At 42.5% G+C, this 26273-nt stretch overlaps 1 protein-coding gene across 1 annotated transcript in view; it reads right to left on the reverse strand.

Annotated features, from left to right (window-relative positions):
• The window catches only part of SSBP4 (single stranded DNA binding protein 4), a 510052-nt gene that overhangs the window by 41897 nt on the left and 441882 nt on the right, over positions 1–26273 (reverse strand). Inside the window, exon 6 of the mRNA XM_073686385.1 lies at positions 1733–1816. Within this exon, the coding sequence (XP_073542486.1) occupies positions 1733–1816 (84 nt within the window). The remainder of the gene's footprint in view (positions 1–1732; positions 1817–26273) is intronic.

The raw sequence follows: 26273 nt of genomic DNA on the forward strand, positions 1-26273 counted from the left end.
GAAAGTGCTTGACAACTTGGTCACACTGTATAAATCCATGCAACCGGCATGAATTTTGATAGTGTGACCGAAAGAATGGTAAAAAATAAATATTATACTTACCTACTGATGGCCCCCGGTGTCCTTGTTTCTGCTTGCCGGCAGCTCGCGGTAGATTAAAGGACCTGCCGATGTCAGCGGTCGCGTGACCCGTCACATAACTGAATGACGTCATGGCAGGTCCTTGAGTCCACCGCGAGCTGCTAGCAAGCCGAGACAAGTACACCGGGGGCCATCAGAAGGTAAGTATAATGTATATTTTTTATTTTATTCTTTTTTTTACAGGTACTATGGTACCCGGGTCCGGAGGAGAGTCTCCTCTTCTCCAAACCCGGGTACCATCCGCACATTGAAAAGCATGTTATCCGCATGTACACATGCAGTGATGCGGATTCCATGCGTTCCAATGCAAGTCAATGGCGGTGAAAACACCGCTCTTCCGCAAAATAATTGGTAGTGCTGCGTATTTTTCCGGGGATTATCATTGGGGAACATGGCAGACCTTCTACCAAGCGGAATTGCTGCTGCGGAAACGCTTAAAAAACGCATAGTGGGCACACAGCCTAATTACTGATAGATTTCAGCTGGTCTCATGACTTTCTATGACTTTTTGAACCTCTCTTTCTTCATGTGCTCAATACTTTTTCCCTGTTTAATTTCTCATTATTATACATAACGTATTTTAGGGACATCTATTGGTTTGATTTCTTTGCCTGTGTGGATTGGATGGGTTGTTACCGACATCTGGTGAGCATTTCATGTCAATAGCACCTTTAGTAATACAGTATATTTACTTAGAAAATTGGCGACGTGTTGAATACTTATTTCACCCGTTGTATATGGATACTGTTATAAGAAATTCAATTTGTGTAAAAATAAAAAGTTTTTCATGCCTTCCATCATATGTGTTTTAGACACATTCTGCGCTTTGCCTGATAAGAGGCATGTCCTCACTGAAAAGATACGTGGCCTAATGTGAACAAATTTCTGACAAAAGAAAGCCAACTAATAAGTGTGGTAACTAGAAACTATACAGTATAAAGATGTAGAAAATTTATCAAAAAGCATAAACTACTTTAATAAATGACATACTATTGATAAATATGCAGCTAACAATGAAAATGACCAAGTCTGGATGTAGTCATAATGTAATTTTTTTTTCATCACACTTAGATTGGTGGCGTTACCAACTGGATGTGTGCCCATCATTATTCATATTTTTGACCACCAGGTTTAAAACCATGAATCCATAAAAAAATTAAACATTATAAAATAGTATTGTATGTATGGTTTAAGACTAAGGACGGTTGCCTTTCAGAATTTCAACAACTTAATACTGGCCTGCCAAGCTTACTGGAAATAATGTGCTTCCACCAGGCAAAAATAAAACTTGCAACTTTGTCCCTTTCAGTATTAAAGTAATTGAGATGAACTCAGTTGGGAAAGATGTGTAATTAAAAATATGCTCATAGCTACCATGAAGATGGAGGGATGAGATTGATTGCTTTGTGACCATAGCTAGATAAAGTCATTATGTTTCAGTTATTGCGGTTGAGAACGTCATTCTTTGGGCATACCCACCCATAATTGCCTAAGTTATTATAAATAGCCTTCACTTCCATAAACTAAAAGCCTTGGAATGAAAAGTTTAACACATTCTTCAACGAGACAGATTGACATTGCTTGACATTACCTGACTATGTGGACCCATCATTGGATTATTGGGGTTGTGCGGAGGTGGTTGTGCATGAGGCGATGGCTGAGAACCTGGAGGACCCTATAAAACACAAACAAATATGTTCATGATCATAACATGTTTAAAATAGTATAGGACACGCAAAAAGGAAAAAAAATCATGCAATGCTTAGTCAGTATATCATGTTCATGAAGAGATAGTAGCTGTATACCCTGTTAAGAAGTCCTTTACTGTAATGCAAAGCAAATATAAAAAGACCTGGCTGCCAAGTTTTAATGACAATTCTGTTAAAGCGTGTTTCCCACTAAATACATTTACCATCTATCCACTAATATGGGGGTCTGATTACTGACACCACCATTATTGAGTGATGATCACGCATGGGCACCACCTTTTATTCACACAGGGGACTTTAGAACCCCCAGTTCTCAGGATCGGTGGGATTCCCGACTGTTGGACCCACAGCGATCATACATTTATACCTATCCTGTTAATAGGTGATAAATATATTTTGCGAACACCCCTTTAAGAAAAGAGTAGAACACAGATTGTAGTAGGACATTGTCATAGGCAACTAACACCTCTCCATATTGAATGATTTGGTGCTGCTGTGCAGAAATCAACTTTCCTCTGTTGGGTCTTGTCCTATCACTACTTGTATGGGGTGTAGTAATTCCAAATGGCTTTCGGTTAATTGGTAATCTTCTACTTTTTTAATAAGGTCTGGTTCAGACGAGAATATGAAAAATTTTTGATTTTCATCCAGTAAAAACAGGATTTCCATCCATATGCCATCCCTGTGTCATCCATATGTCCATTTTTTCCATCCATATGGCATTTGTTTTTATACATCAGCACTAAATATGATTTACAAGACCAAATACAGTTTCCTATTTTAATAACTGCTATGTACCCTTGAAAATCGCATGCAATACGGATGATGTGCCCGGAAGCTGATTCTTCTTCTGCGCTCATAGACTTGAATATGTGCGTCTCATCCGAACTGCAGAAGGGAATAGCGCATGCTGAGATATTTCTCACATTGACACACGGTCCCTGAGAAAAATCCTGTCATCTGAACACACCTATTGAATACCATTGGTCAGGCTGCTGTCCGTGTGCGATCTGATTGTAACACGGATAGAACACGTGCGTAGAATACACTCATCAGAACGAGCCCCAAAGATGTGCATTTAATTCTGGCTTCATGAGCAAAAGAGGAAAAAAAAACATTCCATGGGTTATAAAATTCTGAGTCCCCAATATTTGGGACGTTAATGTGCGAGAGAACCAGCTTGTAACTTTCTGGAGCAAGTGTAGCAATGGCTACATGCACAATCTTTAACACTGGTCTTCTCTACGGGAACACATTGTAAACACCACCTCTTGCCATGTCTTGTCAGGTTACTCGAAAACTACGACATAGAATGGAAAGGTCTGATGTATTTAGAAATCATAACTGCAAGCTGTTTCTAATTGCAGGAAGAAGAGCAGCTCTGGATGACAAACTGCTCCTCCAACAAGTGATATACTGTGCAGAAGAGCAGAAACTTCTGGCGAGCTGATAAAAGTTGCCTCTTCTTGGGAATAGTATCCCTTTTTAACCATCGGAGGAATCTCGTTTAGAGATATCCTGACCTCCATGTTGTTCATGCCAGGTGCTTGATCATACCCATCTAAATCAATCACATAACCTAAAGTGTCTAGAAGCAATGAAAAGCGCTAGTGCAAGGAGTTGTCATAAGCCTGTGTTTGGCTGAGGAGGTGAATTAATGATTCTTCTCTAGCACTGGAAGTCTGAGGTGTCACCTTGACCCTATGCTCAGCAAGGCTTATACTTATTAATGGAGGCCATATGCTTTGCACATTATTTACACATCTGCTTGTGACACCAAATAGTGTCACTAGAGCTGTACAGGCCAGGGAGCAGCGGGAAGAACAGGTATCTGTCTAACCTCACCACAAACACCTTCTGTGTCTCCAGAGCTCACATCCTCCCACTCCGGGAGAAGCTCCGCACATCCCAGCCCATTATTCACTCATGTGTGGAACAGGGAAATGCAGTTGGAATAAAAATATATGGAGCGATATAATAAGGCGCTGTATGTGGCCAAAAAGGGAACTAATTGCTGATATAGAGAATGGCAGAGTGTATTAGGTTATCCTAACCCCTACCATAGGTGATTGACAGGGCACTGGATTGTTCTGCAGTTTTGTAATATGGTGGATTATTTTAGGTTATGCCGTGTGACTACAAGGTGAGGGATATGAGAAATCATTGACCTTTACACACAAATATAGTAATAGTAAATTACAGTAAATAAGTTAATTAATTACAGGGAATTTGTCACCCCCATAACTTGATTTGCACTACTTATACAATTATGTAGCGGATTTAGCCTCTATGAAATGAATCACTGTAGTATAGTTTTTACTTGCTTGGTTTTTCAGTGAAGGCGTTATATTCGTTATGCTAATGGAGAGGCCTCGGTGCACCCATGGCATGGCCAATGGCCCAGTGCACCATTCCACAGCTCAATTGTCATGCCATGCGCCCCACCTTATGTTGATTGACTGCATTCACTTACCCAGATCGAGAACTGCCTGAAATGAATGTTTGGCACTGAGCGTGCACACTGACACTGCAGGATCCCAACAAGCGTACGCATATTGTCAGTGCGTGCACACTCTCATCCCTCGCTCCTGTTTGCAGCACCGGCTTGGTATCATTGGAGCGAGCAGCAGTTAAGGACAGGAGAGAGGTATGAGAGCGCTGCCTGCAACTCCTGCAGTGTCAGTGTGCATGCACAGATCCAGGGACTCCATTTAGGCAGCACTCACTCTGGGTAAGCGAGCACTGTCAATCAACATAAAGGGAGCAGTGCATCATGGGGTTTGAGGGGCAGAACAGTGCATCGGAGCTCCTTCATTTGCATAAGAAATAAAACGCTTTTTCTGAAAAACTAAGCATGTAAAAACTAAACTTTCATATTATGATTTTTTTTAAGTGCTAGGCCCTAAATGGCCCTATATTTATAAGTAGTTTAAATTAAGTTTTGTGGGTGACGGTCTCCCTTTACAATCGTTCCCTACAGACAAGCACCATAGAGGATGACCCCAAGGTCTCCATGCTTTTCATTAGACCATCATACACACTCACTATGGTGCAGAATGCATACTGGTTGTTGGTATTATACAAGTACATTACAAGCATGTGACGCGCCCAGGGGATGGGGACGACTCGGCGCCCGGGCCTTGTTGTTTGGTTTTGGGGGATGTTGCGGTAGTCGGCTCCCGGGCCCGTACTCTGGACCTCTCTTTTAAAAGGGTGGATAATTAGATAAAAGTTTGTGATGACACCTGTGGTGTCTGGTGAGGATCACTAGCGCTGCGGCAGCCCACTGAGGCCGGTGTTAAGGCAGCTTGGGTGGTATAGCTCCCCACAGGTGGAGCTAGGCCTCAGGGCAGCGTACGAAAAGGGATGTAAGGATGCAGGATGGATAGGACCCAGCTGGGTCAGAGCAAGAACAGGGACAGACGCGATAGTCACTTCAGTACCTTTTACTGATGGAAATTCAGGCACATCCTGGAGCACTGTAGGGTGAAGGGTGCATTTCAGGATCCTCCCCAGTGAGCAGGTATAGGGCCTCCTGTTTCTTGCCTTTGTGTAGTAAGTTTCTGACCTGCCTGGAGCTAGGCCTAACTTTGTCTCTGTCCTCCACCGGCTGACTTTGTGGTAGGGCCTTCTCTTGGAGTACGCACTCCCAGGTTGCGGGGCCTCCGTGACTCCTGACCCTGTTACATATCAGCTCTTGGGTGATCCTGGGACCTGAAGTCTTCCAGGGGTCTCCGGTTGTCTCTACAGGGGGGTATACGACCCTGTAGACGCGGACCCGGTGTCCGGTATATGTTTTCTGGGGTGAGCTTGTACAGCTCCTCTGCTCCCAATGCTACTCACTCCTCTAGCCTTCGGCCTACTCGGGGCCCTCACTAGGCTATACACACTAGCGGCAGCTTGCCGCGCTTCACCGCTCTTATGGCGTTGGCACAGCTTAAGCTCACTATACTGAGTTACAACTGAGTCTGGACTGGGCTCCACTGCAGGCTGACCTCTCTCAGGCTTAACTACTGCAGGAACTCTCTCAACAGGCTTGACTTACTGTCGACTCCAGACTCCAGACTGAGACGCCTAGCTCCACCTTCCCTATTTATATCCCTAACGGGCTCCCTCTGGTGGTCTGAGGTGGAAGGTGGAGGTGTGTGTATGCTATGAGGGCCTCTTGTGGAGGAATCTGTTCATGCACCCCTCTAGGATCTGTGGCACTAATGCACAGCAGGGCGCCACACATGTTCATACAGGGCACATTTGTTGTAGAAATGGTGGAACCTGAAAAATCTACCCTACATTTGTGAATGCTTTTTTGCAGCATTTCTGTACAGTTGAAATTCCAGCAACAAATCAGGTTTATATTTTATTGGTAAATAGCACTTCTGTGACAAACTGTACATTGCAAATACCGATTATGTTATGCAAAGTACCTGAAATATCACTGAAGTCCATTTTCTTTTATTTCCCATTTTGAAGTAGCAATCTTACACACATCCACTGGACAGGGCCTGGTCCTTCCTCGGCCCCATAACAGTGGCCAGGAGGAGTTCAATGGAGTTGTGAGTGGCAGGGTGCATGCGAGATTAGGGGCTCCATTAACCTTTGCCTGGCCAGTGTTGTGCATCCATAGGAGAGTTGGGAACAAAAGTCCTCCATTCTGGCAAGTAGTTGAAGTCACGCTAATCTTTAATATATCACCTATCCATAGGAAAGTTGATCACTTTTGTAGACGGGAATACCCCTTTAAAAGAATTGCTCAAACACCATGCATTACCTATGGTATCTTCTTTGCAAAAGTTTAGAAAAAAAAGTCGCCAATATTATGTTGCATGGCTGAATGCTTCCCGGTCACTTGGAGTTAAGTTTCCAGAGGACTTCCCCCTAAATAATCAGAAGGATCTTGAGAATAAATCTCTACCACTGCCCGGTCACACAGCTAGAAGAATTCACATGCAACTGAGTGTTCTCATCTGACATCTTGCGGCTTTTAAAACAATTTATTGCCTGAGGTGTAGGCATTGTGCTGCTTTTACATCTGGTACGTAAGGGGTTACCATGAAAGCATTTGCTTTGATATTTAATAATGCTCCTTCCTGCTGCCTTGCAATTATGGTCCAGGGCTAATAAGAGACATATGGCAGTCACTGGTTTGAGTCTGTGAGCCCAATCCCGCTAGGTACCAGCCCCGCCAATCGCATTTAAGCAAGAAGAAGGGGGATAAATGAGGCAATTAATAAAATCATTTTCTATCCAGCTAAGGAGATAAATGTTTGGCATAGTCACACTGGCCTTCCATGAGCAGGAGCTGGGCATCCAGCAATAGATGGCACTGTCGCCTTTCTCTTTTCTGTAGGACAGCGCTGGAAAAAATGCTACTTCCACAATTGTGACAGCAACAAGTTTCTTGAGATTTTGTTCTGCTCGTCCTTTCTTTTCTGTCTGCAACACACCATCAAATAAAACATGCCATGATTTAGCCAGGGACGGGACATGGTGTACAAGCCGGAGTCAAGGACCAAGGTCCAGCTCCTTCATTACAGCCTGTCCTCCCGGTATACGGCCTAGGAAGGGCGATGATGACACTGTTACATGTAATATCTGGGAAATGTAAGAATTACAGGGCAGAAAAGGAGTAAACTAGGCAGTGACCAGATGTAAGATCACAGCGTGTAAAGGCAAAGATCCACCATGAACGCTGTACACATAAAGTGCATGATAGCTATAGAATATGTCTACATTACCTATTTCAATCATCTACATTGGGTGTATTGTGCGGCTATATCATTCTACTTGGAAACCAGCAACAAGCTGATCAGTTTCTTAATAGATTATATTGAGACTTTTAATTATGACCACTTGAGTCAACACACAGGTAGACACTGGTAATGAGACCTACAATAAGTTTTATACACTCATAGTACTAAATGGAGAAAGGAAATGCAGAGATATGAACAGTTTACATGTGGCAACAGGGGATGTTTTACATAATAAAATGAACAGAATTAAAAAAAACAGTAAAACAGATAAATAATGGTGATCTATATCACAGAGATGCCATATTTTTCATTTGCTGATTGAACACCCAATGTAAATCAAAGGTCAAGGATCACTGCACTCAAAGCCTATGGAGAAAACACCACTAAACCTATAGTAATGTAAAACCACACTCACACAGTGCGATGGACCCTACTTACTGGTTTTGGATCGGCACTGGTTGAAACTAGCAGTATTATAATAAAAGAGCAGCTAATATCATTGATAAATATCTGGAAAATATTCTAGAGGTCTTCAATACTGGAGACATGTGCCATGAAGTAGTGATTGCGGCGGACAGAATACTTGTACCATATCCTGTGCTGGAAAATGGGGAAAAAATTCCAAGAACAGTGAAATTGCAAAACAAGCGCAATTCTTTTTTTTTTTTTACTACGTTCGCTGGATGCTAAAACTGACCTGCCATTCTTATTCTCCAGGTCATTAGCAGTTCGTAGACACCAAACATGTATAGGTTCTTTTTTATTTACGTGGTGAAAAAAACCCCAAAGTTTGTAAAAAAAAAAAAAAAAAGAAGAAAAAATGGCGCCATTTTCCAAGACCCGTAACATCTCCATTTTTCTTGATCTAGGGCTGGGTGAGGGCCTATTTTTTGCTGTCCGAGCTTATGTTTTTATTGACAATATTTTGGTGTAGATATGATGTTTTGATCGCATGTTATTGCATTTTATTGCAATGTGGAGGTGACCAAAAAAAACCTTAATTCTGGTGTTTTGATTTTTTTCCCCGTTACGCCATTTACCGATCCGATTAATTCTGCTTATATTTTGATAGATTGGACGATTCTGAACGGCTATACCAAATATGTGTATTTTTATTTTTTTATTTTGAATGGGGCGAACTTTTATATATTTTAAATATTTTTAAAAACTTTTTTTTTTTTACTTTTACTTGCTTTAATAGTCTCCATGGGAAACTAGAAGCTGCGATCTTCTGATTGCAGCCCTGCTATGTTTTAAAAAATGCTCATTTGCTATGAACTCCAACCACCGGGCGGCGCTCATAGCAGTTCGGCAATGACAACCACAGGGGTCTCGCAGACCCCGGGTTGTCATGCCAACCCATCGGCGCCCCGCGATCATGTGACAGGGGAGCTGAGGGACGGACCTCAGACACGCATCCGGTTTGCGCAAGTTAAATGCCGCTGTCAGAGAATGACAGCGAAATTTAAGTGGTTAACAGTTGTGGGTCGATCGCGATTCCAACTGCAGCTACTAGCGGCACATGACAGCTGATCAGATCAGCTGTCATGTGCTGGAAAAGGTGCGGGCTCATCGCTGGAGCCCGCACCAAAGAGGGGGAGGCGACGTATAACGTGTATACACATCATTGGTAGTTAAGGGGTTAAAAGTAGCTTCTTACTGTCATTTAGGCCTCGTTCAGATGCCAGAATTTTTCCCATACGAGAAAAACAGAGTGAGTTTCATCAGCGATTTTCATCAAAGATTTATCAGATTTTGATCAGAACATCATCCGAGTTTCATTAGTTTTTCACATATGTAGAAAACCAAAAATCTGATACTCAGATCAATATCACACGTCTCTGCCATTTTGCACCAACTACTCAGTCAGCAAAAAAAAATCATGGACATGTGAACAGCCCCTCAGATTGTTATGCGAGGGTTCGAGTGCTATCCCTAAAAAAAACACTAATACGAGAAAAACTAAATGTGCACATGTAAAAGACTGGGCTAATAATTTTCACTGCTTACAATTCGACAGCACACAAACACATGAAAAAATTCTCAGTTTTTCATCCAGAAGAAACTATGGATTTTTCATGTGTATTGTCATTCGTATGGGGTCTGTAGGACACCCATGTGACATCTGTTTTTATACATCAATAATTAAAAAATGATTCAAGACCAAATGCAGTTTCCTATGTTAATAATTCCATTGGGTCCGTTAAAAACGCATGCTATACGGATGGGGTATGTCTGTTATCCATTTTATTTTGAGCATTCATTGAAATATATAGGAGAGTCATCCGAAAAACGTGGAAAAACGTTCATGTGACGTAACACACTCATCGGTCCGTGTGTGGTCAACTTCTCACACGGATCAAACAAACACCTATGTGAACATATCTTTACCGAGGAACGTAAGGAGTGCTCCTTGGTGGGATGTTGGAGCATAAGGGCTCATACATGGTTATTGCACATGGACTCTCTGCTGTTTGTTTCTGACCCTCTTACAATGGAGATTTCTGGCTATCTAACGCTCTGAATAGTTTGATGATCGAACATTTCTTTTGAAGACATTAAATAATTAATTACATTTCCAAACAGTTTTTCTGCACAAATCCGCCCCTCGTTGTTGGAGAACCATTGCTTCGCTTGCATTTCGCAGAAAAGGTGGCTTGTCTCCTAAACCCTACTGCAGGCTTAGTCAGGTGTGCACAGTTAATTAGAGCAACAGTTGCAGATGGGACGCAGCATGTCTGTGTCAATGTTCATTGTCGAGGCGCGCGCTGCCACCGCCAGAGAGCCTCCGCAGGAGCTACATTTACAGCCAGAGAGACAGTGCCAGTCATACAAGAGAGAACACAGCAAAACTCAAAGAACCAACATTGATCTCAAGACTTTATAGCCATTTCCTAAATGTATTCTCTGTGCTCGGCTAATGTATGCAAGCTCTTTTCTGTCACAGGTTTCAGGTTTGTAACAAATAATGAGAAAATATTTTAGAAGGAAGCACGAGCTAAAAACCCTTTGTTTCCCGTTGTGAAAGCCACTTGCTGCTTAAACCTCACCCGCATGGGTGGCCAATGGCCCAGCATTTTTAAAAGTAAATGACCAGACAATCATGCAGCCACTGGCCACCACATGCTGGCACGCTGATAGTGACATGTGGCTGCTGTCGCATGGAAACCTGGTTTGTACAAAAGATGAAGTCCTTTAGGACTAGGATATGAAAAGGGCCTGTCATTTTTTTACTATGAAATAAACACATACCGTACCTAAACTACTGAAATGCCCTGCACATGGGGTAAGGAACATAGCTAACCAAAAGAACTATACTATGTTTCTAATTGGAGGCATTTGAGAATATTATTATCATTATACCTGCTACATATTGGGATAGGATTTAAAGATAGGAATACCCTATTTAACTGAAAGTTGGTATTCACTGAAGGCACAGTTTACATGTTTATTGAGAATTTTTAGAATATATGACCAGTTCTTGCAAAGAAAGAAGCTAATTTCTCTAATAAGATATGTTACAAAGCTTCTTATTTTCATGTGTCCTATTAATTCATGGAAAAAAAACAAAAATAAAATGGCGGTTATCCTCTTGTAACAGAATAGGGTACCCCCCCAGCATTAGTTAGATAGTTAGACCATAAGTAGTGGAGGTCCATGCTGAAATAAAAATCTCACAGTATGATGGCCTCCACACTTCCTCCACATAGTATGATGTCCCCCAAAGCTCCCACATATAGTATGATGGCCCCAACAGTCCCCATATAGTATCATTTTCACACAAGTACCAAATGACAATAAAAAAAATAAGTACTACCCACCTTGCCCCATTCCACTGACGCACTACTCCATTGTGTGCATGATGTGGACTAATACTCTACGCCGCAGATGAGATCTAGGAAAATCATTGTGTCTGTTGCTCTGAAACTCAGACGCAAATGCTGAATGGTGGAACAAGGAGCCAATGTTTGTCTGTTCCATCACTATGTCCAACAATATCTACATCCTTTGGATGCAGATACCATTGAAGTCAAAGCGCCAGAAAGGGGGATTGCAGTGACATTCTGCACAACGTTTGCACCAAATGATGGATGTAGCGCAGGCTGGGGAAGAACAGCCAAAGGGCTGGATGTTGCACAGGCCGGATAGGAACAACCAAAGGGCCGGGCTGTAGTTTGCACAGATGGGCAGTAGAACATTAAAATAAGTAAAGAATGAATCAGTTATGTTGCTAACCTAGAGATAGAAGCAAACATATGCAGCATATAATCATTTCTAGGAAGACTGCCTCCCAAGCTGCACCTTTCACACAACTAACGGGTGCTCTGCGGGTGAGGTCAGCCTCACAGTTTAAGTATTAGTTTAGGAAATTGGTACACACCTAGGTTTATTTCACAGAGGAAAATACAGTGAAAAGCGCTCTAGAATCATTCATTCTATCTTTGATAGGCCCCTTCCACTAGGCCAAGTAGCGGCAAATAGGAAAAAAGTTGAAAATGTTTTGTGCAAATTTCTTTTGCAGCTGAAAAGCACAGTTGGCTTTGGTTTTACACGCAGATGAAGCAAAGATATACCTAAGTGTACTGGCCAAATGTATGTCTGGCCAATAGAAGTGTATAATCATGGAAGATGTATATGTCAGAAAATCCCATGATTAACTTGGCACACACCAGTGCCTGAGCATGACCTGTACTGTATATACCGATGAAGCAATGAAGCTTCTACATGTGCATTTTCAAGAACACAAATTACAAGCCATATGTAGACAATGAACTGGTTTATCTCTCTCCGCATTATTATATCATTCTGAAGGAATTCTGCAGTGAACACACCAAGAGTCAGATGAGGCAAGAAAGTCTACATACAATACGGCCATCTTAAAGAGGTTGTCACAAAAGTTTTCTATACTTCTATTCCACTAGGGTGTCAACTGCTACTAAGCAACTAAGTGTAAACCTTCTTTAGCGCAAATATTTCTTCATTATCTCTAAGTATAAACCCGCTTTCTGTAAGAAGCGACTAAGAGAAGGTTAATTGCCAGTGTGAGAAATCTCTTCTACAGCGCACCTACAATTTCTGTATAATATCTGATTGGGAACTGTAAGCTACACCCCTTAGGAAATGTTACTTTCTCTTATTTTGCAGAGACCTCAAACATACAGTAGTATTTAATTAAAGAGAGCCTGTTACACTGCAGTAATTTATCTTAATCACTCAGAGAGAAATAAAATTCACATACACAACTGTATTCTCAGTGTGTATTGCTGATTTGCAAAATGAAGGTCACAATTTTAAATCCATTACATCTAGCCAGGGTCTTTGGAAGCAGCAGTTATTCAGCCAAGCTTCTTCTCTAGTGTACTACCAGGCAGTACACACAGTCTCAAAGCCTAGTCTAGAGAAAAGGACTGCAAACCAGCTCTCCTAAATAGCAACTAAACAAGGCGTGGTTAAGTACCTTTTGGAGAAAAATACCCCTTACTCTACTATTCAGCACTTTTTGTCTCCCTGATCAGAGAATTCACTCTGAAAAACTATTCAAATCTATTGACAATCTTACACCTGCTCCTATAAAGTCCAAGGGTAGGGTAGGGGAAACGCTCAAAGAGAAACTGCCCATGCTTCTAGTGAAGGAGAAAACTTCTAAAAATGCAGAATACAAGTCATTGAAAGGCTAGAAGTAGAGGTATTCCTCTTGTACACACGACAGCTTATTCTGAAAAGTCACGTGAAAGTGCAGGGACACTTTAAAGGGATTGTCTGGTCACAAGATATGTATTTCAAATACCAAGGATAAACCATTGTACAATCACATAAAAGATTATCTCAGACTTAAACGGGTTTTCCCATGAACAAAATTTCATTTTAATCAATAGATCTTGGAATAATAATCATTTCCACAATTGGATGTGTTTAAATAAAATGTTCCTGTGCTGAGATAATCTTATAAATGTGCCCCTGCTGTGTACTGTGTAATGGCTGTGTCTGACCGTACAGGAACATGGTCTGATCATACCACAGCTCCTGGCCAGGGGAGGAAGCAAAAGAGTATACAGACATTACAGCAGGGGATCACAGCTGATTCTTTCTTTGAGGTAAAACATTGTTTAAAAACAGGTAGGGAAATGTTTTACCTCACAAATAGAATCTGCTGTGACCCCCTGCTGTTCTGTCTGTATACTCTTTTGCTTCCTCCCCTGCCCAGGAGATGTGATATGATCATAGACTGAACATGAGTCAACAGTGTGATGCAGCAGCAAAAAAGGCAAATACAATTCTGGGATATATTAACAGAAGCATACAGTCTAGATCACGTGAAGTCATTATCGGTCTTTACTCCTCTTTGGTCAGGCCTCATCTGGAATACTGTGTACAGTTTTGGGCACCACATTTTAAAAAAGACATAGACAAACTGGAGCAAGTTCAGAGAAGAGCGACCAGAATGGTGACTGGTCTGCAAACCATGTCCTATGAGGAATGGTTGCAGGATTTGGGAATGTTTAGCTTGCAAAAAAGAAGACAGAGAGGAGACTTAATAGCTGTCTACAAATATGTCAAGGGCTGTCACATTGTAGAAGGATCATCTTTATTCTCATTTGCACAAGGAAAGACTAGAAGCAATGGGATGAAACTAAATGGGAGGAGACACAGATTAGATATTAGAAAAAACTTTTTGACAGTTAGGGTGATTAATGAGTGGAACAGGCGGCCACGAGAGGTGGTGAGTTCCCCTTCAATGGACGTCTTCAAACAGAGGCTGGACAGACATCTGTCTGAGATGATCTAGTGAATCCTGCTTTGAGCAGGGGGTTGGACCAGATGACCCAGGAGGTCCCTTCCAACTCTACCATTCTATTCTATGATTCTAGGATAGCTCATCAATATCTTTTTATCGGACACCCTCTTAAAGTTTGAGACAATTTTCTATGCAATTGTACAAAGGTGTGTACTTGATAAGTTTTACAATTTTGGCAGATACTCCTTAGCAACAAACAGAGAAACTGTTTAGTACAGGTTATGAGGAGATAAAGTTTCTTCATGAGGAGAGCACCAAGCTGGCATGGTAAGACATCAGCCAGGAATTGTTCCCTGGAAAAAACATAACTGACACAATTGGTTTTTAAAGCGCTGTTCATATTGCATTTGGACCCTCCATTGGAGGTGTACATTGTCTTTTTTACTATATGTCTCTGCATGAAACAGCATAGTGTTGACAAATGCTGAACAGAGGTAAAACCTAATGTGAAAATACCCTACAAATCTATTAGATAAACAATGCAAAACCTCAGCAAAAGAAAAGTAGATATTTAAAGGGGTTCTTTGGGACTTAAATATTAGCTTAGCGGCATACCCTATGGATAGGCTATCATTTTTGATTAGTGGGGTCCAATCTCTATAACCCTTACTGAACAGTACAATAAGGGAGCAATGGCGCTCTGGTCATCAATGTTAGTGTCCCAGAAAACCCCTTAAGTGCACTTCTGAAAGCACTATAGTACATTCTTACTTGAAAGTGCATCCTTACTGTTTCCCCCTTCTATAGAGGGGTTAACAGAACATAATTTTACATAAACAGACTACCAAATAATGTTTTCCATTTAAGGACTCTTAATAAATTAATAATGCATGGATTTCCAGCAAAATATAGCTACCCATTCAGTACTATTTAAAAGGATAGATTTTGTAAGGTAACCCACTTAGGCTGTTAAATATTTTACGAAAGGTCATTTTTGGATGGATGTATTACACTATAACAGCTGTCAAATAGCTTCTAATGGAATCCTGGAGCTCTCCTGAGACACGGATGAGGAGAATAGTAAGGGGAGGAGAGAAGAGCGGGTCAGGGAGGAGGGAAGGCATGGATGGATGGAATCTGGACCATTAGGATGAATAAACAAGGTAATTACAGAACCATGGTTTACCTAAGAGGCTTGATATTCCACCATTCATGATTGGACTTTGGGGCATTGAACATTAAGTTAGGGGCTTCAATGTGGTTTTTGCACCTATGCTTAGTATTTCTAATGAAAACTTCCTACAAGGCATTTACAGCCTACTAATGGTGCCGAGGCATCTCATAGTTTCTAATAGTGTTACTTCTTGTGGCTTTCCTATTCGAACTGAGAAAAACTTGATTTAATAATTATATGTGCTACTGTCAGTATAGCCACTTGTGGAAGGCTTGTTATGAAACTTTAGTACATACATACACCATGAAGTAAAGGACTGAGATGCTCAACTTGCGACCAAACCAAGTTAGCACACTTTACTCTAAACCCCACCTTAGAAAAAAATACAAAATCAGTTCACTAGTACAGTAGTCTGTCAAATTACTCATTTATTTTAGGTCGATCATTGTAACTTGAGACCACAACTCAATGGAAACCTAGTTTGGCTCTAGAATCAAACTGTCAACCAAAGATCTAAATATTAATTAAAAATAAGGAGATAACTAAGACAAGGAGAGGAAGTCACAGTTTCATAGTTTATAAGATTGAAAGAAGATACAGGTCCATTGAGTCCCACCTATTTTTCTAATTTCCCCACATGAAAGAAAAGAATTCCTTCCTGCCTCTAGATCAACGTTCCATCAGAAAAATCTAGTACCCATAATTTCTAATAATAAATTATTCAAGAAAGGCTCCCAAACCCTACACTGTTAGTAAATCGACTATCACAACATCTTGTAGCAGAGAGTTCTACAGTCTCACTGCTCTTACAGTAAAGAGTCACATATGTTTGGAATGAGATGGTAGAAGCTGTAAAATAGTGTGATGAAGACAGGAGCTTCTTCAGGTCCATGTACAGAACACAGAAAAATTCAATGTAGATACCTGCACCTGGTGAGGTAGAGGAGTAGCTCTTCAGGAGACAGTAGTTCTGGCTGGCTCTATTTGCCTAATCACAGGTGTTTTACCGATGCCCATGGTGATTAGCTGGATCTGCCAGCCAACGGTATGTGCCACAGGTCTTGTGGCATTATTTAGTTCCTGATTCTTATATATATTTTCTGCAGCACTGTTCAGAGGTTGTCATCTCTTACATCACTCCCCGAGTCCTATATTAGTGAATGGTTACTTATGCAATCCCATAACCAAGGTGGAGATTATCTTTAAAGACATTCAATGGATCTGGTTCAATGTTCTTGTCCAGGGATTACAAAATTGGAATGAATAACATTTATGCGAACTTGCAATTAATAAAACAGACACATAGCTAAATTATGAAAGACATGTCACCCAGTGGACTATCAGCCACCTGCTTGCCCTGTCTGACCTTCCAGTTGTATTCTGAAATAAAATAAAATTAAACATGTGAAGAAATCCAGGAACGCCAGTAATGAATCTAGCAGATGAAACAGAAGGAGCACGGCCAGGCTGTGAAATGAAGGCAATATCCAGAGCTGCAGAAAAAGGCTGCTAGCTTGGCTCATTCTCTATTTGTGCGCTGGTGATTGCATTTATTCGAGGACACTCAATCCATTAAGTAACGTGTGTAATTAGATATATAGGCACTGGCAAGCCGATGACAGATTGACCTCAGCTACATTGTTAATTTTCTTTATACTCTTACAACACCGCATACATGTGATGTTGTAGATTCTCCAGTTGGATTACATTAGGAGATATTACTACTAGTGGTCCATTATGTCCTAAATCCCTCAATGCACCTAGATATGTATGTGCACAATGGCAAAATCGCCAAGATACAAGAGGCAATTACTGTGGGGACAGAAGTGCTACCATAAATGCCTACACACCACAAGCTTTCTGGCAGCAAAATGGGACAAATAATGCCAACACGTTAACGTGATGGGAAGCCCACTCTTGCCATCTAGGACAAGCTTACATCTTGAAGCACACTTCTGTTTCTGCTGGGTAGCCAAATACATTCGAACATACTTGAGCCATGAAGTAGTATTTATAATTGGATATAGATATATAAATATGGAAGTTAGCGACATAAAACTCCATCAGCCAGAATGGCTCTTTACATACTTTCTGTGTCGCTGAAAGGGCTGGTCATGTCTTCACTCTGTCCTACTACTTACACTAAGCATGTCCTGAGACCCACTAATCCCTGCCTCATCTCAGGCATTGGTATGTGACTACAGGCATGCGGCACTTGGCCAAATTATTTTCTCCCACTGCATCAGATGGTTGGAAATCTTTCTCTCCTATGACGGGTTTTCTGACTACATATGATATTCCTCATGGAGACTACATTTTAACAAGATACAACAATAATTACATTTGATATACTGCACAGTACATTTGCAAGGCGTTTGTATATTCTCCCCGTGTTTGCGTGGGTTTCCCCCGGGTTCTCCGTTTTCTCCCACAGAAAGACATACTGATAATGAAATAACTGAGAATCTAGATTGTGAGCCCCAATGGGGACAGTGATGATGATAATGATATCAGTAAAGCACTGTGAAATTTAATTAAATAACAAATGGTATATGGAAATTTCTGTTCACGCATGGCGTTGTTAGAGATTTTTTTTTCACTGAAACTCTGTTCCATACTGGTATGATCCAATATGGCAGATTTGGCGCACAAATTTGTAAAAATGGCATTTATGTAAATTAGGCTTGCAGAGAACCACATTCTGGTGAATTTGTGCAACAAAGCTTACAAATCAATCTCATCCTCACAATGTGAAAAATCGCAGCGAAAACAATACAATTTTACGAAGATTTTGGAATTGAAGCTAAAAAAAAAAGATGCACCGTGAATGGATTGAAGTCTGCAGCAACTTAGAAGCATTTCCGCAACGCAATTTAGGCTATTTGTTGGTCATTTTATTGGGATTTTGAAAATCGCACAGCAGACCAGTCCCGGTTAGATGCTGCCCTAGAGATCAAACCAACACAAATTTCCCTGATCTTGGAGATAGGTGGACAATGGTCATCAGTAAGGAAGGTTGTGGTAAGAATGGTTTGGATGTTCAATCTAAAGCCAAAGCAACATTTCTAGATTCAAACTGGATATTGACTAACGGAAAGTACAAGGAAAAAATTAATCGCTTCAACATCTTTTTGCAGACATGTAAGAATATTACTTGCATGTGGATCAACAATGATTTCCAAAAAGGGCTGCAATGCTCTTACAGTAGCAAAAATCTCCAAATTTGAAAGAGGCACCTTTAATAGACGCTCAAAAAAGACGTTCTGTATAGTGTATATTACACTTCGCTGACACCTTAACATTTTAATTGTTATTAATTCATAGTAGTCCTAAGCAGTAGGTGGTGACATGGCAGGCTGTAAATCATTGTGCATTGCTTGTATGATAGACACAGCCATGCCGTGGATATAAAGTGTACATATCTGTTCCATATCTTATCCAGTTGGCTTCGGAAGCTCCTTCTCTACATTGCTTGCATAACATCGATGCATGTTAAATAACACCCCCTCTACTATTCTCACCTATCCAGTTGCAAATGCACATCCCCTGCCAATAGTATACTGGCATGACTCCACCTTGGTATTGGCTGTGCTAATACCACTCAATTAGTACAAGATGTCACAATGAGAAATAGAAATGTCTCCGCTACATTTACTCAGTGTATACTCATTAATTTGTTGCTAGTAATTAAATGGTGTTGTAGGAAATTTGATCCGTTAACTAATGTAATACCACAACAATGATAGCCTTATAGCTGGCAGAATTACGGCAGGTTTTAATTGCTTTAGTCACAGGTTCTTTTTAATAAATGCAGCCTTGCCCTGACTGGTGAAGCAGATGCCCCCATTACTATTTTACAGTACATCTGCCTCCACTGCAGCATGTTAATAGCGACGTATGATCACACACCAACTGGCCTTGACGGATGGTGGTTATCTTGACTCCTTATTCAGAGGATAACATTGATAGGCTTAGTATTTATTGTACAGCACTTCTTTTCATACTACATAGAGTAAACAATCCAAAATACATGTATACTAAGGCACAAATCTCTACAGGTTTAAGTAGACCGGAAATGCCATGTGTGTATGGGAAAAGTTATTGGTCCACATTTATCCCAGCAAGTGTGCCTTTTTGGTTCATTGTGTAGGGCAGCATGGTCGTTCAGTGGTTAGCACTGCAGCCTTGCAGTGCTGGGGTCCTGAGTTGAAATCCCACCAAGGATAACATCTACAAGGAGTTTGTATGTTCTCCCCGTGTTTGTGTGGGCTTCCTCCCACACTCCAAAGACTTAATGATAGGGAATGTAGATTGTGAGCCCCAATGGGGACAATGATGATGATGTCTGTAAAGTACTGTGGTAATAATGGCGCTATATAAGTAAGCAAACCTAGAACTAGACAAGTTCCTAGTCAAGGAGCTAATAACGGATGATCGTTGGGGGTGTCAGACTCCACCAATCTGGATAGGTTATCAATATTAGATGGCCAAACGACCCTATTAACCATTCACACCAGAAATGAGAGCCATTTACACCATGCACATCGGTTTGTAAAAGGGAAGCGATAAGTGCACATTGCATGGCAAATGAGAAGAAAAGTTGCATCTCAACTACTCACAAACAGTGCAGAACTGCGGTAGTGCTGTACTTTCATCCAGCCCAGATGTTTTTCTTTTTCTTATATATATATATATATATATATATATATAATTGCTATTAATAATAATAATAATAATAATAATAATTATTATTATAATACTTACATTTAAATATTCATATACATTAAAAAAGAAAGAAAAGAAAACACAGTTTAATGAATCTTAAACCAAACTCCAGAGTGAAGTAAATGTGAAGGATTGGAAGCATTTACTTCATGTTCCAGCTCAGAATTAAAGGACATTTTAACACTTGTTAAAATGAAAATTTCCAACTGATTACGTCTCCTAATACTGCATAGAATTCTATCACCAGGGTTGAAAATGATCCATGATAATAATAATTTTGTTTCTATATTGCCAACTTTTGTCAAAGCACTTTAAAACACACCAAACGTGTACCTGAAGAAGCCGTTTAGCGCACATTAGACTGTGGGATGACCGCATCATATATCATTTAAAGTGCCTGTAAAAAGTGCAATTCTGTTGCATTAGTTGCCAGTAGCTAAATATACGGTCCAAAAAACCCATCTGACAAATGAGAGGTAGAATCTGATTGGCTGCCATAAGCAGTTTTCCTTTGTACCTTTGCCATCTCCTGTACTGTCGTCTTGCGATGTGTCCTGTAAGCCAAGCTGCCATGATACATGCTCACAGGGGGAGATTAAGTAAGCAAAATGCAAGCATTGTACCGAAGACACTGCACAAATTTATCATGTGTTTTAGAGACTTTTTACACCACACTAGTCAAAACATGGATTTGCCTAGAAGTGATGAAATGCATCAGATTTTCTATTATTTTGGCATAAAATGTTAAAGTAAAGTACTCAGCCAAGAGGTGGTAAAAGGAATATAATGTCTAACTTGCCTACCAAAGTGCACCGAATAGCATAGTGTCTCTGAAAAATGGCTTATGTCTCTGAAAAAGTTTCTAACCCCTTTACAGCCTGGGACGTATTAGTACACACCAGGCTGTAACCCCCGGTTCAGTGAGGGCTCTGATTATTACAGCTGACATTTGCCCGCAACAGCCGCGGGTGGAATCACGATCCACCCGCGTCTGTTAACCAGTTAAATGCTGCTGTCAATCTCTGACAGCGGCATTTAACAGCGCCATGCCGGAAGCGTGTCACTTACCCCGCCCATCGGTGAACCCGTCACGTGAATCGCGGGTCACTGATGGGTGGTCATGACAACCCTGGGTCTGCAGCAGACACCAGTGGTTGTCATGAGCTGATCGCTATGAGCGCCACCTAGTGGTCGGCGTTCATAGCACAGGATCATTTCTGCTGCATACAGGGGATCTACTCGTCCCCTGTATGTAGCAGAGGCGATCAGACAAGTGCTGCTTCTAGTCTCCTATGGAGACTATAGAAGCAAGCAAAAAGTGAAAAAAAATGTTTTTAAAAATATAAAAAAAATTAAAAAAATATAAAAGTTTAAATCACCCCCCTTTCGCCCCATTCAAAATAAAATATAAAAAAAAAAACCCCACATACACATATTTGGTATCGCCACGTTCAGAATCGCCCAATCTATCAATATAAAAAAAGAGTTAATCCGATCGGTAAACGGCGTAACGAGAAAAAAATTCGAAACAAAAGAATTATGTTTTTTGGTCGCCGCAAAATTGCAATAAAATGCAATAACAGGCGATCAAAACATTGAATCTACCCCAAAATGGTATCAATAAAAACGTAAAAAATAAGCCCTCACTCGGCCACAGATCCCGAAAAATGGAGACGCTACGGGTCTTGGAAAATAGCGCCATTTTTTTTTGGGCAAACTTAGGAATTTTTTTTCACCACCTAAATAAAAAAGAACCTATACATGTTTGGTGTCTACGAACTCGTAATGACCTGGAGAATAATAATGGTAGGTCAGTTTTAGCATCCAGTGAACGTGGTAAAAAAAAAAAAAAAACATCTCTGGTATTGCATTTTTTTTTGCAATTTCACCGCACTTGGAATTTTTTCCCGTTTTCCCGTACACGATATGGTAAAACCAGTAATGTCGTTCAAAAGTACAACTCGTCCCGCAAAAAATAAGCCCTCACACGGTCATATTGACCGAGAAATAAAAACGCTATAGCTCTGGGAACAAGGGGAGCAAAAAACGAAAAAGCAAAAAAGGAAAATCCTAGGGTTGCGAAAGGGTTAATACTTTTCATTAATAAATGTTCTATTGTTATGGAGATTTTTTCCAAGCTGGATAATCCTTGTCTTTTAAATATCATAATGACTTTTTTTCTTGTTGATCTACTAACCAAGTTGAGCATCTCTGGAAATAGAACTGAAGGTATCGGTGAGTGGACAAAGCTTATAGTGTAATAATCTTATTTTAGTATATTATTATTAGAATTTAGTCATCTTCCTAAAAAGTAGATAGCAGGCAAGGGGTAGAAGCTGAGAAAGTGATTTAATACCTTCAGATAGCTAAGCAGACAGAGAAACAATGACCTCATCATCACTATGAAAATGGGGTGATATCTGCTTTAAATGTCCCCTCCGCCATATTCATTGCTTTCCTGGCTGCGAGATGCAGATCACTTTAAGAGCTGAGCTGCAAATACCTTCTTTCTGAATCCTCCAAAACCACAGTTTGCTCCCTCAGGACCGGAGCCTGTGTTCCAGGATCGCTCCTCCCGCAGAGTGCTGGCTCCTGACGCGCAGCTTAAGCTGATACAGCTGTGGCTTCTTTTTTTTTTTCCTTTTTAATGTTGATCAACTCAAATGGACCAATATATGGTAGAATATCCACTGGGATGAGTGTGATATGCTTTTACTTCACGGTCAGAATTACCACGGCAGGAAATATGATATAATAGAGATTTTAAATTAACTCTTTGAATACCTGCCTTAGGCTGCATTCCCAAATCCGTTTCCAATTTTATATCCGTCAAAAACTTGCATTTCTCCGTGTGTGATCCTCTTTGCCTCCTTTTACATTTATTTTTTCGCAAAAAATGTTAAAAACGGAAGGGGTCAATTATTTTTTTTTTACCACTGATATTTAGCAATGGATCAATTACAAACGTGATGACAAACAGATGAAAATGTCTGTCTTACATTTTCCATCCATATTTGATGAATCCCCATAGGGTTGAATGGCAGAGTCTGATCCGCAAAAATGGATGAGAATAGAATGAAATGGGACAGACACAAGGATCTGTTAAAAAAAATTGGATGTGTGAATGCAACCTTAGACAAGGTTTATGACGCGCCCCCTGGGCCATATTCTTTAGGGGGAATATCCGGAGCCAGATCAGATGGGAGTTGTAGTCTTCCGAGTGGCGGTGACCCGGTCCGTGCCCAGGGTGTCAAACTCAGTTGTATGTGGCAGTCCTACAGATGTTATTAAGTTCTTTATTGTCGACTACGCCACCCGTTGTATTGCGGTCACTATGGCCGCCGCTGCAGCAGGGTCCGCTGAGGCTGATGGTGTAGGTGCAGCTTTTGATGGTGTAACCCCCAACGGGTGGGGTATAGCCTCAGGGGGTCAGGTGCAGAGGATGGGGGTTGTGGTGGTGCAGCATAGATGTTAAAGGAAGACAGAGTCGGGTTGTGCAGTTTAGGGTATTTACTCACTGCTGATGTTCCGGTCACTCCAGCTTCAAGTGACCACCCGAGCCGTGCTGCGTCCACCAGGTCCTGGATCCAGCCAACCCCCAAGCGAGTCCGGAGCGTGACCCTGAGCTCTCCTTCTGTCCTTTCTCTGGCCGTCCCCACTAGTGATCCACCCAGGTCCAGCTCCCTCGGGCCTTCTGTTGGGAGACCCTTGGCCTTGGGTTCCCTGACCCTCCACGTGGTATGCCTTCGGGGTGGATGTGGTGGGTGGCCGTGGCAGACGCTGCCCACGGCCTCCGGTCTCTGGCTAGGGTGTGTTTTTGCCCCCACCAGCTTGGGTTCCGGTACCCTGATGCCAACTCTTCACCCGCTGATGGACTTTGGGGTCTCAGAGTTCCTTTTCTGTTTCCCCCTCTGGGTCTTTCTTGCTTTCTCCTCTCTCTCTCTCTCTGGGGCTGCTCTGCTCCTCTTCCTCTGACTTCTCTGCAAAGACTCACAGACTGACCCTATTCTCTGATGGTGCCCACCTTATATACACCCTCTATGTGTGAGCTCAGGCGACCAGCACCCAATGAGCTCCTATCTTTACACAGGCTGCTCCCCCTATCTGCCCCTACACTACTGGGATGTACCACCCCCCTCCCACTCCAGCCAGGAACAGACTCGGTCGTACCTGCACATTTCTAAGTGGGAGTACCGTCGGCCTGTTCCTCGGAAATGGGATGTGTGTAGTGCATGCAGCCTACCGAGCTCAGGTCCACACTCCATCCTTACCCGGGAGTGGAATATCACACCTCTGGTTTGAGGTGCAATACCCCTGTAGCAGCCGAATCCTCAGGGTGCTACATTCCCCCCTGGTAAATCACAGCACGTCCTCGGGCTGTAAGACATAACACCAAAAACATACAAATTTTTGCATAAACATATAAAACATATAAAACAACATATATTAGCATAAAACTTTTCATATAAAACATTCTCGTCGCCTCTGGCTCCTCCTCCGGTCACTGTGCAACGTGTGACCGGGTAAAGTGCGACAGTCTCTCTAGAAAAACTCGTGGCTTTCCTGTAAAACCGGTAGGGGCGCTTTAGGACGCGCAACTATATACAAAAAGGGAAGGTGGCCGCTCTCAGTCCTCGGCCAGGTATTAGGAAGGAATGACCGCTCTCAGTCCTCGGTCAGTGGGATTAAGGGAAAAATGGGTAACAGTTCACACATGCTGGTCCCAACGGGGACTATATTTAGCAACAGTTACAGTTTCAGTTCACGGTGCCCCGACGGGCAACTATATACAGCTTCTACTCTGCTGTACTTAACGACGGCGTCCTCCTGCTCTTTCTTTATGGTTTCCTTTAGCTTCAGACCCGTCCGGGTCCTCTTGCTCTTCCTCCTCACACCGCAGCTCTTCCTCCGTGAGGCGATGCACATGGAGGGCGTAGGGTCCTTTGGCACACTTGTGCCGGGTGAAGGTGACCTCGTCCCCGATGTAAAGGTCACGACCTCTGTGTCCCTCCGGTAGGTGGGACTCAACGTCTCTCCTGGTCACGAAGACGTCGCCTAGGGTGCGGTGGTCTCGGATGAAGCCCCACCCATGCTGCATGTTAAACTTTATCACAGTCCCGGTGGTGCGGGGACTATGCGCTGCACGGGGGTCTCTCCTGGCCCGGCTCTTCTGCTCCGCGCTCCTTATTTGAGCTTGCTGTTCCCGGACCTGCCTCTCTCTCCGCTCCCTCTCAAAGTCCTCGAGCTGTTGGCGGCAGCACTCAGCACGCTCCGCTGCAGCTGCCCGAGTCTCTTGAGTGAACCCCATGAGATCTTCTCCGGTGGGGTCCCACTCAAACTGCGCTTCTGCTAGCGGGGGCGAGATCCTCTTTACGGGCTTTGGAGCCGGGATCAGGGGTTCATCCAGGGGTCTCTCTCTCCGGAGTCGGGGATGGTGAAACTCCGGTGGCCATATAAATGGCTGCCCATCCGGGCACGTATGCTGGGCGTACAGGTCCTCTCCCAGATGCGGCACTCTTGGTCTTATGGGCGCGGTGGTGTTAGCGCCCGGGTTGCCCGGGCCTTGCGGCCAGGCCTGGGGTATCTGGAAGGTAAAGGGCACCGTAAGGACGGCGGCGCCCTGGGCTACTTGGCCCTGCGACCAGGCCGGGGGCTCCGCGGAGGTAGGGGGCGCTGTTGGTATTGCGGCGCCCGGGGGTACTAGGCCTTGCGACCAGGCTGGTGGTACTTCCTGCTTGGTCACGCCCGGGGTCGAGGCGTGTGACGTCACAGGGGTCGCGGCTCCCGTTTGAGGCCTAGTCTGCGGCGGTGACGACGTTGCAGCGACGGGCACGGCAGGATAGACTTCGGGCTCTGCGACGGGGAGCTGGGGCAGGTACGCGGTTTCCCGGTTTGGGGTATAGACGTCCCCTTTACCTGCCTCCACTCGTTCGGCTCCCTTCTCGGCGCCGTCTCCGGCCTTGAGTCCTCCTGCGCCATCCTCAGAGGCGGTCTGTCTCCTCGTCTTGGGTGGCGTGCTCCGCTGACAGGTCTCGGTC

This window comes from Phyllobates terribilis, unplaced genomic scaffold (genome assembly GCF_046119375.1).
Source record: "Phyllobates terribilis strain yellow unplaced genomic scaffold, ASM4611937v1 Scaffold_1__5_contigs__length_1240528914, whole genome shotgun sequence".
Classification (NCBI taxonomy): Eukaryota; Metazoa; Chordata; class Amphibia; order Anura; family Dendrobatidae; genus Phyllobates; species Phyllobates terribilis.